Source organism: Boleophthalmus pectinirostris, unplaced genomic scaffold, assembly GCF_026225935.1.
Source record: "Boleophthalmus pectinirostris isolate CB_2022bp ecotype Guang Dong unplaced genomic scaffold, ASM2622593v1 HiC_scaffold_14, whole genome shotgun sequence".
NCBI classification, from domain to species: Eukaryota; Metazoa; Chordata; class Actinopteri; order Gobiiformes; family Gobiidae; genus Boleophthalmus; species Boleophthalmus pectinirostris.
Window position 1 is genome coordinate 16,907,636 of NW_026571047.1, and position 14,094 is coordinate 16,921,729.

General features: G+C 39.2%; 2 protein-coding genes across 4 annotated transcripts; one reads left to right on the plus strand and one right to left on the minus strand.

Moving 5' to 3' along the window:
* Positions 1-845: 845 nt before the first annotated feature.
* On the minus strand, positions 846-1,896 carry LOC110154403 (phenylethanolamine N-methyltransferase). The gene is made up of 3 exons (XM_020918394.1): positions 1,727-1,896; positions 1,449-1,656; positions 846-1,284 (listed from the first exon to the last, which is right to left on the minus strand). Exons 1-3 carry the CDS (start codon positions 1,884-1,886, stop codon positions 846-848), a joined length of 807 nt encoding a protein of 268 aa, XP_020774053.1. The 5' UTR covers positions 1,887-1,896.
* Positions 1,897-3,583: 1,687 nt separating this feature from the next.
* LOC110154286 (delta-1-pyrroline-5-carboxylate synthase-like) lies at positions 3,584-13,710 on the plus strand. Of its 3 annotated transcripts, none has more exons than XM_055150418.1 (18): positions 3,584-3,791; positions 3,871-3,975; positions 5,080-5,222; positions 5,584-5,733; positions 6,481-6,585; positions 6,658-6,816; positions 7,675-7,765; positions 8,165-8,289; positions 8,377-8,521; positions 8,630-8,703; positions 9,144-9,243; positions 10,101-10,321; positions 10,398-10,535; positions 10,857-11,052; positions 11,318-11,439; positions 11,828-12,014; positions 12,552-12,647; positions 12,729-13,710. In XM_055150418.1, exons 2-18 carry the CDS (start codon positions 3,891-3,893, stop codon positions 12,923-12,925), a joined length of 2,334 nt encoding a protein of 777 aa, XP_055006393.1. In that variant the 5' UTR covers positions 3,584-3,791; positions 3,871-3,890; the 3' UTR covers positions 12,926-13,710. The 3 variants fall into 3 exon arrangements, with proteins under 3 accessions (XP_055006393.1, XP_055006395.1, XP_055006394.1); XM_055150419.1 differs by having other exon boundaries at positions 3,585-3,791; positions 6,658-6,810; XM_055150420.1 differs by lacking the exon at positions 5,080-5,222.
* Positions 13,711-14,094: the final 384 nt, after the last annotated feature.

Here is a 14,094-nt window from a genome sequence, read left to right on the forward strand (position 1 = left end):
AATGTTACCATCAAAACTCTCAAACTGTGCTCTTTCAGTCAAGTGACTCTGTAGGATATCTCTGTACTCAGACTCATAAGTGAAATCCTTTGTTGATAGATTTTTTTGCTCACAAATGAGTGAAATGGGTTTCTATATTGATTATTGACAGAGAAGAACCCGAAAACTGTGTGAACTGATGACAGATGTTCCAAATGATTTGTCCCTGTTCTGATACATGTTTGAATCAAATGTGTATCAAAGTAAAAAAAAAAAAAAAAAATTTTAAAACTATTGAAAAAACTGTAATGCTGTTGTTTACTTGAGCTGTAGATGGCAGTATACACTCACAATTGTTCTTTCTATATAGAGCATGTACTACAGCTATACAATATAATAAAATTCACCGCATATCTGTGTAATGACATAACATTACATGACAGCTATTTGGAAGGAACAATCATCATGTTTTACAATATCCAAGATCTTATTCATTACTCCTACCACACTTTTATATAATATGAAATGACCAGATTATGTGTTATTATCATGAAATTATCTTGCATTCTGCACCCTCACTCTACAAACATGCACAGCAAAAATCCTCCAGCTTGTCGTGATCTTAAGGAATCATTTCCACACAGGGACAATAAAGTACCATAATAACCAAAGTAACCTTTAGTTTAATTTGGAAATTCATTTAAGTTTACACAAAGAATATAGCACCGTTTAAATAGAGTAAAGTCATCCTTTATTTCATCTGAGATTATAGAGGGACAGAAGTACATTTCTACACAGCGATTATAAACTGTAATATTTAAGTTAATAGTATATTTAAGGTTATTGTGATTATCATAGACAACTCTTTAATTCTTTTTTGCTTTGACAAAAAACACCCCGCAGACATCGTCCACACCCACCTTCATGTCCTGGGGCAGAGTGTAGACCTCGAGTCGTATGAGGGAGTAGCCCTGCTCCTGCAGAGCAACACACACCTGAGCCTCGTTCAGGGGGACCACCGGGATCTTCAACCCTGGTCCCCCAAAGTAATAACTCTCCTGTAGCGCTCCAATGAGCAGCAGGTGTCCTCCAGGACGCAGAAGGGTCCCGATGTGTCCCAGGGCCTTGGTGAAAGTGTCCAGATCAGGACTGACACTCTCCAGGCAGAAGCAGGACACCAGGCAGTCGGCCCCCTCTGATGGGAGGGCATCTGAGGCCATGGGCTGAGCGCGATGCACATCGATGGGAAGAACATCAGACACCACCTCACGCAGGCGGGCCGCCTTCACTTTCCATTCAGTGGGGCTAACATGAAAAAGAGAAAAAGAAATCAGGATTGAGCATTCACCAGTGCATTTTTGTTTATGAATATTCATGTCAATTTCACATTGAAAGTTTAAAATTTTTTTGCAATCATAACATGTACTAAAGTGGAGTTTGTGAAATCCTTCCAAATACATGAACTGCACCTTCGTCCTTCCAGTTTGCACACGTATTGCATGTAGGGGGTCCAGTCGAGGCTACTCCCTTCTCCCTTCAGCCACTTTTTCAGGACCTGTCTGTTGACCTCCAGAAAGTCCGTGAGGAGCACTTTGTTGAAGATCTCACAGCCGCTCAGCACCTGGTACAGTGTGGGACCTGAGCCGACATCAATCAGAAGATCACCTCCTACGTCTCCTGGAGGGACAGAGTCTCAGTACACAAATACAGAATGTGGATACTACTTTGTTACTGCTGAAACTCTTACCCTCAGTGAATGCTCGGTGCAGACATGCCAGTTTCCATGGCACAATGCTGTCCTTTCTCTCAAAATCAGCCCTGGGTGGTATGTAGTTGTACTGCAGGTAGGCTGCAGGGTCAAACTTCTGGTAGGTCACTGCCATTGCTGCTACTCCGCTCTCCCCCATGTTTCTGTGTGAGCTCGTTTGGTCTCTCTTCTGAGCAGTGCTGCCTGACCTCTTTTATAGGAAACACCAAACACAAAAAACCTGTCATTCCTGTTAAGTTCTCTGTGTGTCTTCCTTAATCCAAACACCATTATAGTTGAACTGCACTAACTGATTGAAGATTGATTGCTTGAAGGCTAATTGATGACATGTTTGTTTTTACACTAACAAATATATTAAAGACAAGTATTAAATACAAATATCCTCAAATATCCTACAATACAAGTAACAAAACATTTTTGAAAATAGAAGTAAGTAATAAGATTTAAGTAATAAGTACGTGTACTCACCTACTGTCCCCAAGACCTCTGTTTGGTCGTTTGCTGCACCTCATCTGTCTCTCTCATTTATACCTGTGTGCCACCCTGGATGTGAGTGCTTTTTCCTTAGGCCAGTTCTCTGACTTTCAGAGATATAGATCTATGTCTTCTAACCATTTGTTCTGTTCATACCATCAGCCCTAAGGCTCGTGATCAGAACAAGGGGTTTCCTCCATCACTAATGGACTCTGTGTGGCTCTCAGGTACCTGAACCTGCCACTATATTACTGGCCATCTACTGTTTTTGTTTATAATATTTAGAAGTGTATTCAAATCAGATCAGTACTGTAAAAAAAAAAAAAGTCTAATTTTTGTTGTTATTTTGTTGTTTTGTACATATAGTAAGTAGACTATCTGTAGGGCTAAATGTATTCTCTGGTACTCCTGAAGTCTATTTCAAAATGGAGATGTGTAACTTTAAACTTATATTGCATTAAGAGTGAGGGTTTGAGCTTTGTCAAATCCTGGATCATAACATTAAAAAATGTCCCTCATGGTTCATTATGCAAACCTACACCCATGATTTGCAGAAGAGTATGAGGAATAAGAAAGGTCACAGTGTAGTAGTTGTGCCTAAAGACCAGTGAGGGCGTGCTCTTGCTGCTGGGTCAGGTTGATAGATAAAAGAGCAGAATGAAGGAGGACAACAGAGGGGCCAGATAAGAGAGAACACAAACAACAGAGAAAAGAACAGGGCAGACATAATGAAATAAGGCACATTCGGACGGAGCTTCTGGAACCAATTTTGTTATCTCCGGTCCTAGGGGCAGCCAGTAGATGTCCAGCTGTGTCAACTCTGCTTTAGGTTACAGTAGACCTGTTTATATACTCACAGGTACAATGGCCAAAACTAGCCTACATTATTTACAAGAATATTCATCATATTTTTATACAGTTAAGGTTAATAAAAATACAATTTAACACACTATAAAAGAGTGATGGAAAAACAGGAGGAAAATAATTCTTATTCTCCTTACAACGAATTATTAAGTAAGTAGTGTATGTATTTTATGAGGAAAATGTGTAATTATGTCATGTCAATGTTATGTAAAAGTTACATGATACGTATAAATAATTATTTTATTTTGAAATGTAAAACCCAACTAACTTCCGCCTTTTTTCCGTATTTTGCCGCTCGGGTTTACGTCATATCCTGCCACTTCAGCGCCAATTTACGACGTTTTTCGTGGCAAGTGAAGATACATTTTGGTGACTGTCTCCGTGTGTTCGCAGGAGTAAGTATTTTTTGTGCGTAAAATCTGTTGTGTCTTTAAATTGGTAAAATAAATAAAAGCATGCCTATTAGTTGCACTTGAGATGTCAGTTTCATCAGCAGCTTCGGGGAGGAGTCCAAATTTCCATCCCTCCCCCGATTTCTCCTAACTGTTATCAATTTAGGAAAGCCCTTTGTGCATCTTAAAAATCTGACTTGAAGGACAGGTAAAGACACGGGGCAATATAAATCAGGCTGGGAGTCAGCAGTCATCGCAAGAGCTTGCTTCTATTTGCTAACCCTTGTCACTTTTTTTACTGGTCCTGGACACTTGTAAATATGGCACAATGGATTCATGACATCTCACATTACTCTTCTGGTTTAACTTGTCGGTTTCTTAAATCTTTTCTAGAGCAAATAACTACATCAACCATGCTGCTTCAGAGGCTGACCGTGTGTTCAAAGATCCCAAAGCAAACAAAAGTATGCTGCTTTTTCAAAAGATCTCTAATGCAAGGTAAGACCTCTCATTTTTCTTTGTCTATAAAACTTCAGTTTGCATTAATAGTTAGTCCTATCTGTTTATATGGACATGTGACTGAGATTGCAGTCAAATGTAGCATTCACTGGTTGCAATAATTTTGTTGAGTTTTAGGAACATTTATGATAAACTGTACTATGCAAAATGTTTTATTATGATTGATGTTGCAGATTACATAAACTAAGCATTAGTGTTGCTAATCTAAAGATCTGTTGTGACTATTAAATAAATAAAATCAATAATATATTATAAACTAGTGATAACATTGTAATATGTTTCTTACTGCTTATTATCTTGCTCAACTTTCCTTGTCCCTTTATTTTTCTTTCTCTTTCTGTGTTTTTGTGCAGTTATTCCTGTAACAAACATTGTCTCTAAACTACAAGGCCATTAATTTATCCACTTTGGTGCCACTGTGTATTTTTGTGGGCCTCCTCTTCTTGCGCTCTCATGCGCCTCATTGCTCCACAGAGATGTGTAATGTCAGCATGAGCTTTGCTGCTTGGCCTGCTGATGTGGCAGTTTAAAAGCTGCGATTATCTGTTTCCCTGGTTACAAATGGGTGTACTACTGCATCTATGTGTTTTTCGGAGTTGTGTAATCAATGAAACCAAAACCCGAAAAACAAACTTCTTTCCATGCCAATGTTTTCAACATACTCTTCAAAGTATATGATGTGATCCAATATATTGAGTTTCTTTACAAGACACAACCATCGTTATTCAACCAAAACAGTGTTTAACCTGTCCAGTATTGGGTCAAATGAGCTAAATTATCCTGCATTATAGTTATAGTTAGTTTAAGTTGTAGCTATATAAACTCATAACTGCACTTGCCTTGGTTAAAACCACAGAGGAATCCAAACTAAATCTAAACTATCCATCATCAAGTAAAAATGTTTGTGTTAAATATGAATCAATGTGGTAGTTTTGCATTTGCCTTTAAACCATAAGGTCAAAGAATAAAATTATAAAGATGAAACAGATTACAGTGCAGCTTGGGAGCAACTAAAACAATAAATAATAATAAATCATCACAATTTAGTAATCATCAAAATAATAATAAATCATCACAATTTAGGATGGGCCCACGGCACGTCCTTTGCTCATCGCAGTGAGCTTCGTCAAGCCAAAAGGATAGTTGTGAAGTTGGGCAGTGCAGTGGTCACCCGAGGAGATGAGTGTGGCCTGGCTCTGGGCAGACTGGCCTCCATTGTGGAACAGGTAGAGCATTTTTGTGTGTAATGAAAATAACATATTATGATTTTTTCATATATTGTATTGTGAAAGGTATGTGCTTTTTAATTGTTTAGTTTTTAGTTTTAGTTGTTGTTTAGTAGTATACTATAGCAATTTTACTTTCCCCAAGATTAATTACTGGACAGTTATTAGGCAAATCTTTATTCAAATTTTTGCTGGTTTCTTAACTGCAAATGCCTACAAAGCAGCAATGGTTCAAAGAAAGTCCCAAATATCTATATTAAAGTGATCTATTTGTAATCCGATCATACAGATTCAGTGACTGAGTGTTGCTTGGCCGCCCACTGCAGAAACAAAAGCCATAATATGCTTTATTGTTGTGCAGGTGGCCATGCTGCAGAATCAAGGCCGAGAGATGATGATAGTCACCAGTGGAGCCGTGGCCTTTGGAAAACAAAGATTAAGACATGAAATCCTGCTTTCCCAGAGTGTGCGGCAGGCTCTGCACACGGGACACAACCAGCTCAAAGACATGGTAAAACACACACACACACACAGGTCTGTGGAAATCAAAAGAACTGTCTGATATACGATTTGGGAAGGACAAGCATTCCATAGGGCTTCTACTTTGTGTAAAAGTAGATCAAGAACTTCAAATAGTTATTTATTTCTAATTCCAAACAGTTATCGCAAGTTACTGCCAGACATGTTTTATTCCTGTATAGCCGATTACCACAATTAATTTCCCCCCACATATTGTTTACCTGCACATCTGGGCTATGTAGAATCTTTCGTCTTTAATCCTTGTACCCTCCATTGTTTAAATGTTGTTAGATTGGCATTCTCTGTTTTATGTACTAATTCAGACACAAAGGATTGAAAGTGCGTTGTGCAACTTTTCTAGTGGAGGGTTGGCCATTTGCTTGTCTCAGTGGAGATGCTATTGCTTCACACTATAGCTTTAAACTTATTTCACTGTAAGTGGGGTCACCACTCCACAGTTCTGATGACTAAGAAGTTTAATGCCATTTTGTGGAACAATCTAAGCAAAACAATAATTTCTCCAAGGAAAGGCAAACAGTGGGCAGACTCTCCAGCAGAAAAGTTACATAGTACTATGTGCCATTTAAAACCCCCCCACAATGAAAAAGGTTTAGCTTGGAAGGGCATCCAGTGTACAACTGATGTCAAATCAGTAACACTAGTAGCTGCTGTGTTCTCTCTAATTCTCTCTGCTTATTCATATGTTTATCATTATTCTATCTGTTTATCATTATTCTAGTCACTCCCAGTTCTAGAGGCCCGTGCCTGTGCTGCTGCTGGACAGAGCGGCCTGATGGCTTTATATGAAGCCATGTTCACACAGTACAGCACATGCACTGCTCAGGTATTCTCTTATTTAACTTTATTTGCTGTGGTTGCTGTCTTTTTACCTCAGTCCTCTCTCTGTCCTCTCCAGGTCCTTGTCACTAACCTGGATTTCCATGACGACCAGAAGAGACAGAATCTGAACAGCACTCTACAGGAGCTGCTGAGGATGAACATTGTGCCCATCATCAACACTAATGACGCCGTGGTGCCCCCTCCGGAGCCCAACAGCGACTTGCAGGGGGTAAATGTGGGTACAGACAGCAGGAGGGGCGAGGCTGGTGCTGGGGGCGGCTCAACCAGCAGGGGGCCTCATAATTCTGTCAAAGGCATTCCACTGTAGTCTGTGTAGAGACTGTGCAAAAGTTTTTTTTTTCACTAATGAACAAAAGAAGGACTTAATATACCTCTGTGTTCTTTAAGTAGTTCTAATTTGAAAGTTATGTAGACAAAATTAAATACCTCATTATTTTTCGAGATTCTCCCAATAGCAGATCCAGACAGTTACAGGTTAGAGTTTCTGTTTCGACTGTTTTTATCTTTTGTTTTTGCAACTGTTTTGACTCAATATTCTAATATATTGACTTAAACTATTTAATGCTCCACTTCCTTTTTTTCCCCTTTTTTCACACAAACCCTTATCTAAATCTTGGTAGGACCTTTGCACAGTAGTCTACATGAGTACCAATATTATTTGTGGACCCCTGCTCTGCTGCTCCATTTCACCAGCCCGACCCTTTGTTTAAGTTCTATGCACGAGGAGGGAGTGCATGCAGTCACTGGGGTGGAGATGCTCTCTGGAGGTAACAACACTAAACATTTCAAACTGAAGGACACTTTTCATTATAAATCAATAACAAGAACATTAACAAACAACATCAACTGCTAATTGATTCGATTTTTTTCTGTCGGTCTGTGTGGTCTGGTTCAAAAATACCGGACTTTGTCACTGGGGCTTTGAGAGATGACACAAAAGGCGACTTAAATTAGCAAGTTTGAGGAAGTTTGTTTTTATATGTTTACATTTTCAGTCCGAATTCCACATAAAGTTTTATAAATGAGACACTAAATCTTTATCATTTGTTTGCTCACGCCTCTGTATCTGTAGGTGATCAGCATTAAGGATAATGACAGTCTGGCTGCGCGTCTGGCCGTGGAGATGAAGGCTGACCTCCTCATCGCCCTTTCTGATGTTGAAGGTGTGTGTGTTACCATGGAAATGCATCTCTAAGGTGACATGCCATCTGCCCAGCACCATTCCTGTCAAAACAGTCTTCTAAAGTTTAACTTTAACAAAAACACTCCGCTTTCAAATGTGTTAGTCATTTGATCATGAGGGATTTGTGTCTGTTTTGTGTAAAAAATCTTATCTAGATTTATCTTCTCTCCTTGTCTTCTGTCTTCTATTTCTTCAACATTTTATGCCCTCTCATGGGAAACGTAAAAAAACACACCCTTATGCCATCAACCCATGTGTGTAATTCCATTGTGTTAATCAGATTCCTGACAATTTAGATTGAGACAACTAATTCAGTGTTACCCATTATTTAATTCAGTTAATTATAGTGGGTAAAGTTTTTTTTAAATGTCTTTTTTAGGTCTTTATAACAGCCCCCCTGGGACAGATGACGCTAAGCTCATTGACATTTTTTACCCCGGAGACCAACAATCAATCACCTACGGCACCAAGTCCAGAGTGGGCATTGGAGGCATGGAGGCGAAGGTACTTTTGTGTAAATCAAAATCAAATGCTTAATGAAACAAAAACCTAGTTGTTTAATTACTGAAATGATTTGTCTCATTGTTGCAGGTGAAAGCAGCTCTGTGGGCTCTGCAGGGTGGCACCTCAGTGGTCATAGCCAATGGCACCCATCCTAAAGTGACGGGTCATGTGATCACGGACATTGTAGAGGGGAAAAAAGTCGGCACGTTCTTCTCAGAGATCAAGCCTGCAGGTGATTTTGTCTTTAGATACAGTATTCCTGGAGGTGTGGCTTTGATATTATTACATCAAATGTAACTTTTATTCTGTTAACTGACTTTAATGTGTTGTCTTTGAACAGGTGCCACTGTGGAGCAGCAGACTGAAATGGCACGCAACTCGGGAAGAACTCTGGCCTCTTTGCATCCAGACCAGGTACATAGAAGAAATTTCTCTTTTATATAGTGTGATATTTTCAGCAAACAGTCCCACTGATGCCGCCTTTCCCAGCCTTTCCACTATGTTTATAGCAAATAATTTACTAAGCATTAATATAATTTTCACTGCATCAGACTAGAGATAAACAATATATCTGGAAACAATGAAATAGAAGAGCAGTTAAGCTAAAGGTGGCTATATGTCTGCACAATCATCTTTGTCATATATTATAAGTGATAATGCATGCACTATGATTAAATTCAAAATGATAATCAATAATATTAAATTAGCTGAGGGAAACTGGCGGGAATTTGATTAACACAATGTAATAATTACGTGTATATTGCCTGCTATGTAATGGGTACAAAGAGAAACTGTGCCCTCTTGTGGATGAACTGGCACACTGCTTACTTGTTAACTTGCACTTGTGTTGTCAGCGGAGTGAGATCATCTGCCAGTTAGCCGAGCTGTTGACAGAGAGGAAGGACGAGATCCTGGCTGCCAACAAAATGGACGTGGAGCTGGCTGTCACTGCAGGTGCCCGTCCCTCTCTCTCAGTGTGACAGGTGTGCACAGATAGACTGGCACCGAGCACTCAAGTCCAACTGTGCCAGAGGAGTTCTCCAAAGTACTTTCTGTTTAGTCCTATACTATAGCCCTAATTGGAATAAAGTTTCAGTAGAATGAAGTAGAGTACACCTGTCCAGAAGTAGCATTTATATTTTATACATCGCAATTCAACTAACTCAACAAATGAACATCAATAATAGATAATGCACAATATCAAACTAATATCCAGCTCTTCCTTGAGCCCCTAGTTTTTCTCTAGTTTCTCTTGTTCCTTTTTCCTGATATTACCATTGTTTGGTATTGCAATGTCCACTACCACAGCTTTGTTCTGTTGCTTATCCTACTCTGTCTGGTTTGTTCGCCATCACCATCCGTCAGTCTGTATCTGGAAGTCCCACAGGATCTTGGTTCAGTCATTCTCCACAACCTTTGAAGGTGTTTCCCACCTTGGCCTTGGGGTCTCCTGCTCGTATTCTGCATAGATGTTTCTGTACACTATATATTATAGTTTTGCATATACATAATACATTCTGATATGAATATGATACAATTTTTCTATTATTTTGAGAAGAAACACATTTACCATTGTTCAGTTATTGACCAAACAAATCTGAAATTCTTCATTCCTTCACACTGTCCCAAAGAGTACAACTCCTCCAGTACGTTACCAACTTTACAGAAACAAACTAATTTTTTTGTGTTTGTTTTTTTTTTTTTTTTTTTTAGTATAGATAGAATTGAAATTACGTAATCTTGCTTTTTAATTTGTCCTTATAATTTCTACATTATACCCAAATGTTTTTTTTTTTTTGCCTTTCTCTCAGAGCACATGCCCCCTGCCATGTTGAAGCGCCTCAGCCTGTCTCCAGCCAAACTCAACAGTCTGGCCATAGGTCTGCGACAGATCGCAGTGGCGGCCCAGGACAGTGTGGGGCGGGTGCTGCGACGGACCAGAGTGGCCCATAACCTCGAGCTGGAGCAGATCACCGTCCCCATCGGTGTCCTGCTCGTCATCTTTGAGGCCCGGCCCGACTGTTTGCCACAGGTTTGTACTCACCACGTGCACTGTAAAGAAACATGCAGGTGTGTCAGGTATGCTGCTAACATGTGTCTCTGTGTAGGTGGCTGCCTTAGCCATAGCCAGTGGCAATGCCCTCTTGTTGAAAGGAGGAAAAGAAGCAGCCAATACTAATCGTGTCCTGCATCAGCTCACACAGGAAGCTTTGTCCATACATGGAGTTACAGACGCTGTACAACTGGTATTATATTGGATTTTATTTTAAATACTATGCAACATAAACAAAGTTAGTCCAGTTTAGTGCTGATATAGACTTGGCTTGGTTCTGTTCTAGTCCTGGTTTAATTCTGATCTAATCCCAGTTTAGTCCCAATATTGATGTGGTATGTGTGGAACAGTGACTTTCTTAAAGTAAAAAACTATTTTCCTGTAGGTTGCATGGAGTACAATTTGTACAGAGCTGAATTTTACTTTGAAGTACAGTGAGATTACTACAACCCAGACAACTAAAGTTGAAATAAAGTATTAAGTATTAAACATGCTTTTATATATATGTATATAGGTGAGCACTCGTGAAGAAGTAGAAGACCTGTGTCGACTGGACAAACTGATAGACCTGATTATCCCGCGGGGGTCGTCCCAGCTGGTGCGTGACATCCAACATGCAGCCAAAGGCATCCCCGTACTCGGGCACAGCGAGGGAGTCTGCCATGTTTATGTGGATGTGGACGCGAGTGCAGATAAAGTCCTCAATATTGGTAAGAAATGTCAGAATTAAAACCTCACCATCACTATATGACAAGGGCATGCATTAGGACAGAGACATGAATATGAAATAAGAAAATTATGATCGCTAGACAAATCAAATCAGATTTCCAAAAGTCTATACCTAGCTCTTCAAAAGTGCCAACATGCACAGATTGTTGTGTAAAGAAGGAGTTCATATTAGGCACATGGTAAAAATAGAGTAATAGTAAATGTAATTATACCTCTGTTGCTGATTACACCTTTTACTTTTCTCAGTTAGAGATTCAAAATGTGATTACCCAGCTGCCTGTAATGCAATGGAGACTTTGCTGATCCACCGAGACTTCCTGAGGACCCCACTTTTTGACCAGATTATTGACACTCTGCGCACAGAAAGGGTAAGACAAATACGAGCAGAACATGAACAGAGGAGACTGGGGCCCTCGCTAGTCTATTTTTCCCATCCATAGTCTAAACTCAATAATATTATAATTAGAAATTAAATTTCTTTGTTTCTTCCTGGATACTTTACAAAAGGTTAAAAACACAGTTCTAAAAAACTCTCTTCTCTTAGTAAGATTTTTTTTCAAGGTACAGTATTTTTGAGTCATAAAAAGTGTGTACATAAAATAAAGTTGAATGCCATACCAATAAGAAATAAAATGGTAACGGGCCTCCAAACAGAAAAGTAACATGTGCACTTTCAAAGATTAAAAATAAACTATAAGTGACAGTCTGTGTACACATTACACATTCAGGTGTTACATTTTATGTCTATGATTTCAGGTGAAGATCCACGCAGGGCCACGGTTCGCCTCGTACTTGACGTTCAGTCCGTCTGAAGCCAAGTCCCTGAGAACAGAGTACGGAGACCTGGAGTGTTGTGTGGAGGTGGTGGACAGCATGCACGAGGCAGTGGACCACATTCACAAATATGGCAGCTCCCACACAGACGTCATAATCACAGAAAATGGTACATCACTCACTAAATATTACAGCAAAATGGATGCGTGTTTCACTGTAAATTACTAAAGTAATATGGTTGCGGTTTTGAAAATGTTTGTGTAATGAAAGCGCGATTTGTTCTGATTATTCGGTTCAGAAGAAATGAGTATTATTTCAGGACAAACTCAGAAAAAGTACAAATTTACTGAAGATAATTTTGGATCTGCAATGAAGAGCATAGAGCTGCCATCTAGTGACCACACAAGGTATAATCATGAACATAATGAAATGTACAAAGGCCTGTGACAGTGTAGACTGATAAAGAGACCCCTGCTTTGAGTGTATACCAGTAATGTTTTCAGTGTAGAGCTGTGAAGTACCTTAAATGATCTGACTGATTTATTACTTTATTATTTAGAATTTTAGTTAAATAATTATGACACTTGTATAGTAATTGATTAGCACAATTAGCTGTATTTTGTGGGTATGATGTTTGATTGTTTATTTATTTAAATTTATTTTTTGTATTATTTATTTTTAATGTAAGATGTTTTTAATTTTTCAGAGGACACAGCAGAGCAGTTTCTGCAGCAAGTTGACAGTGCTTGTGTTTTCTGGAACGCCAGTTCCAGATTTGCTGATGGTTATCGCTTTGGACTGGGTTTGTTACATCATTTCTGTCACATTTGTCTTTTAAACATGTAAAAGTATTTTGAAATTGTCTCTCACTGTGTTTATGCAGGAGCTGAGGTGGGCATCAGCACGGCCCGTATCCACGCCCGGGGCCCTGTGGGGCTGGAGGGGCTGCTCACCACTAAGTGGGTGCTGAGGGGGGAGGGGCACACAGCCGCAGACTTCTCTGAACAGGGCACCATGAAATACCTTCATGAAAACCTGCCCGTCAGCCTCCCGCTGGCCAGTCATAGGGACAGCAACTAAACATACAGTGGACTTTCAGTGGACAGGGATTGTAAAGGTTTACAGCTAAAGCGAAGGGTCCAGTGGGGCTTGTTAAAAGAACTGTTAAGAACAGCCTAGGCACAACACAGGACCACATGTAGGTGGAACATTATCAAAACAAGTTCTTACTGTTCTAGAGTTTGCATACAAGTTAGATTCTACCTCATGATTTTGAGTTTAATCAGCAATATATTTAAATAATATCAATAATGAGCAAGGAAATGTTTACATTGAAATTGCACAGTGGTGGAAACAGATTTTGGAGACAATTTTAAATAATTTCTTACCACTAAAGATGGTATTAAAACTATGGATTTTTATTAAAATAAGTAGTTTGCTTTATCTTGCTTCAGCTTCTTCTGTTTACTTTATTTTAGCCTCTTTGTTTTTCTAACATTCTCAGTTTTGTAAAGGTTAAATTGTTACTGTGTTTTGCCTTGGCCTATATGATAAATGCTTTTTCAGTTTTTGTCATCTATGGAATTTCCTATAATTTATAATTGAAATGTGCATTCAATAATTTAATACTTTTTGAGAAAAATATCTGAACGCACTCCCATTTATTGTTATTCTCATCTCCTTGTTCCTTGTGGCGCCCAGAGCTTGTGTCAGAGCCAAAGTGTAATTGACAAGCTGCCTCCTTTGAGCTCGGGGCTACAACACAACTGCTTTTAAATGAACTCTGTGCCAGTCTGTCTATCTGATGCACTTGTGTTCAGCTTGTTTAAAACCACCATTGCTCAATAAAAGCGTTTGAAAAGAAATGTATGTAAACTTGCTTTGATTTTTCAGATATTTCTCAGTTAAATTCATCCTTTTTTCCTGAGACTTTCTACTTCCACAAAGAAACACAAATTAGCAAGAAAAAGTTGTCATGATCTGAAAACCAGACGTATAAAAATTGTCTTTTTTTACTGTTACCCAGGGGGAATTTTGCGTTTGCTGGAAGTGGGGCATGCGAGCTGGAAGACAATACTATAGAGGTTTAATTATCCAGCCATCACAAATGAAAGGGAAATTCAGATTGCACACTAATAATGGAATCACAGGCTGGTGTAGACGGAGCGTTCTTTAGCTAGATCTTGGAAACCTCTAAAGTCCCGACTTGACATCTGTACAAACTTACTCTTGAATCAGCTGGTCCGAAG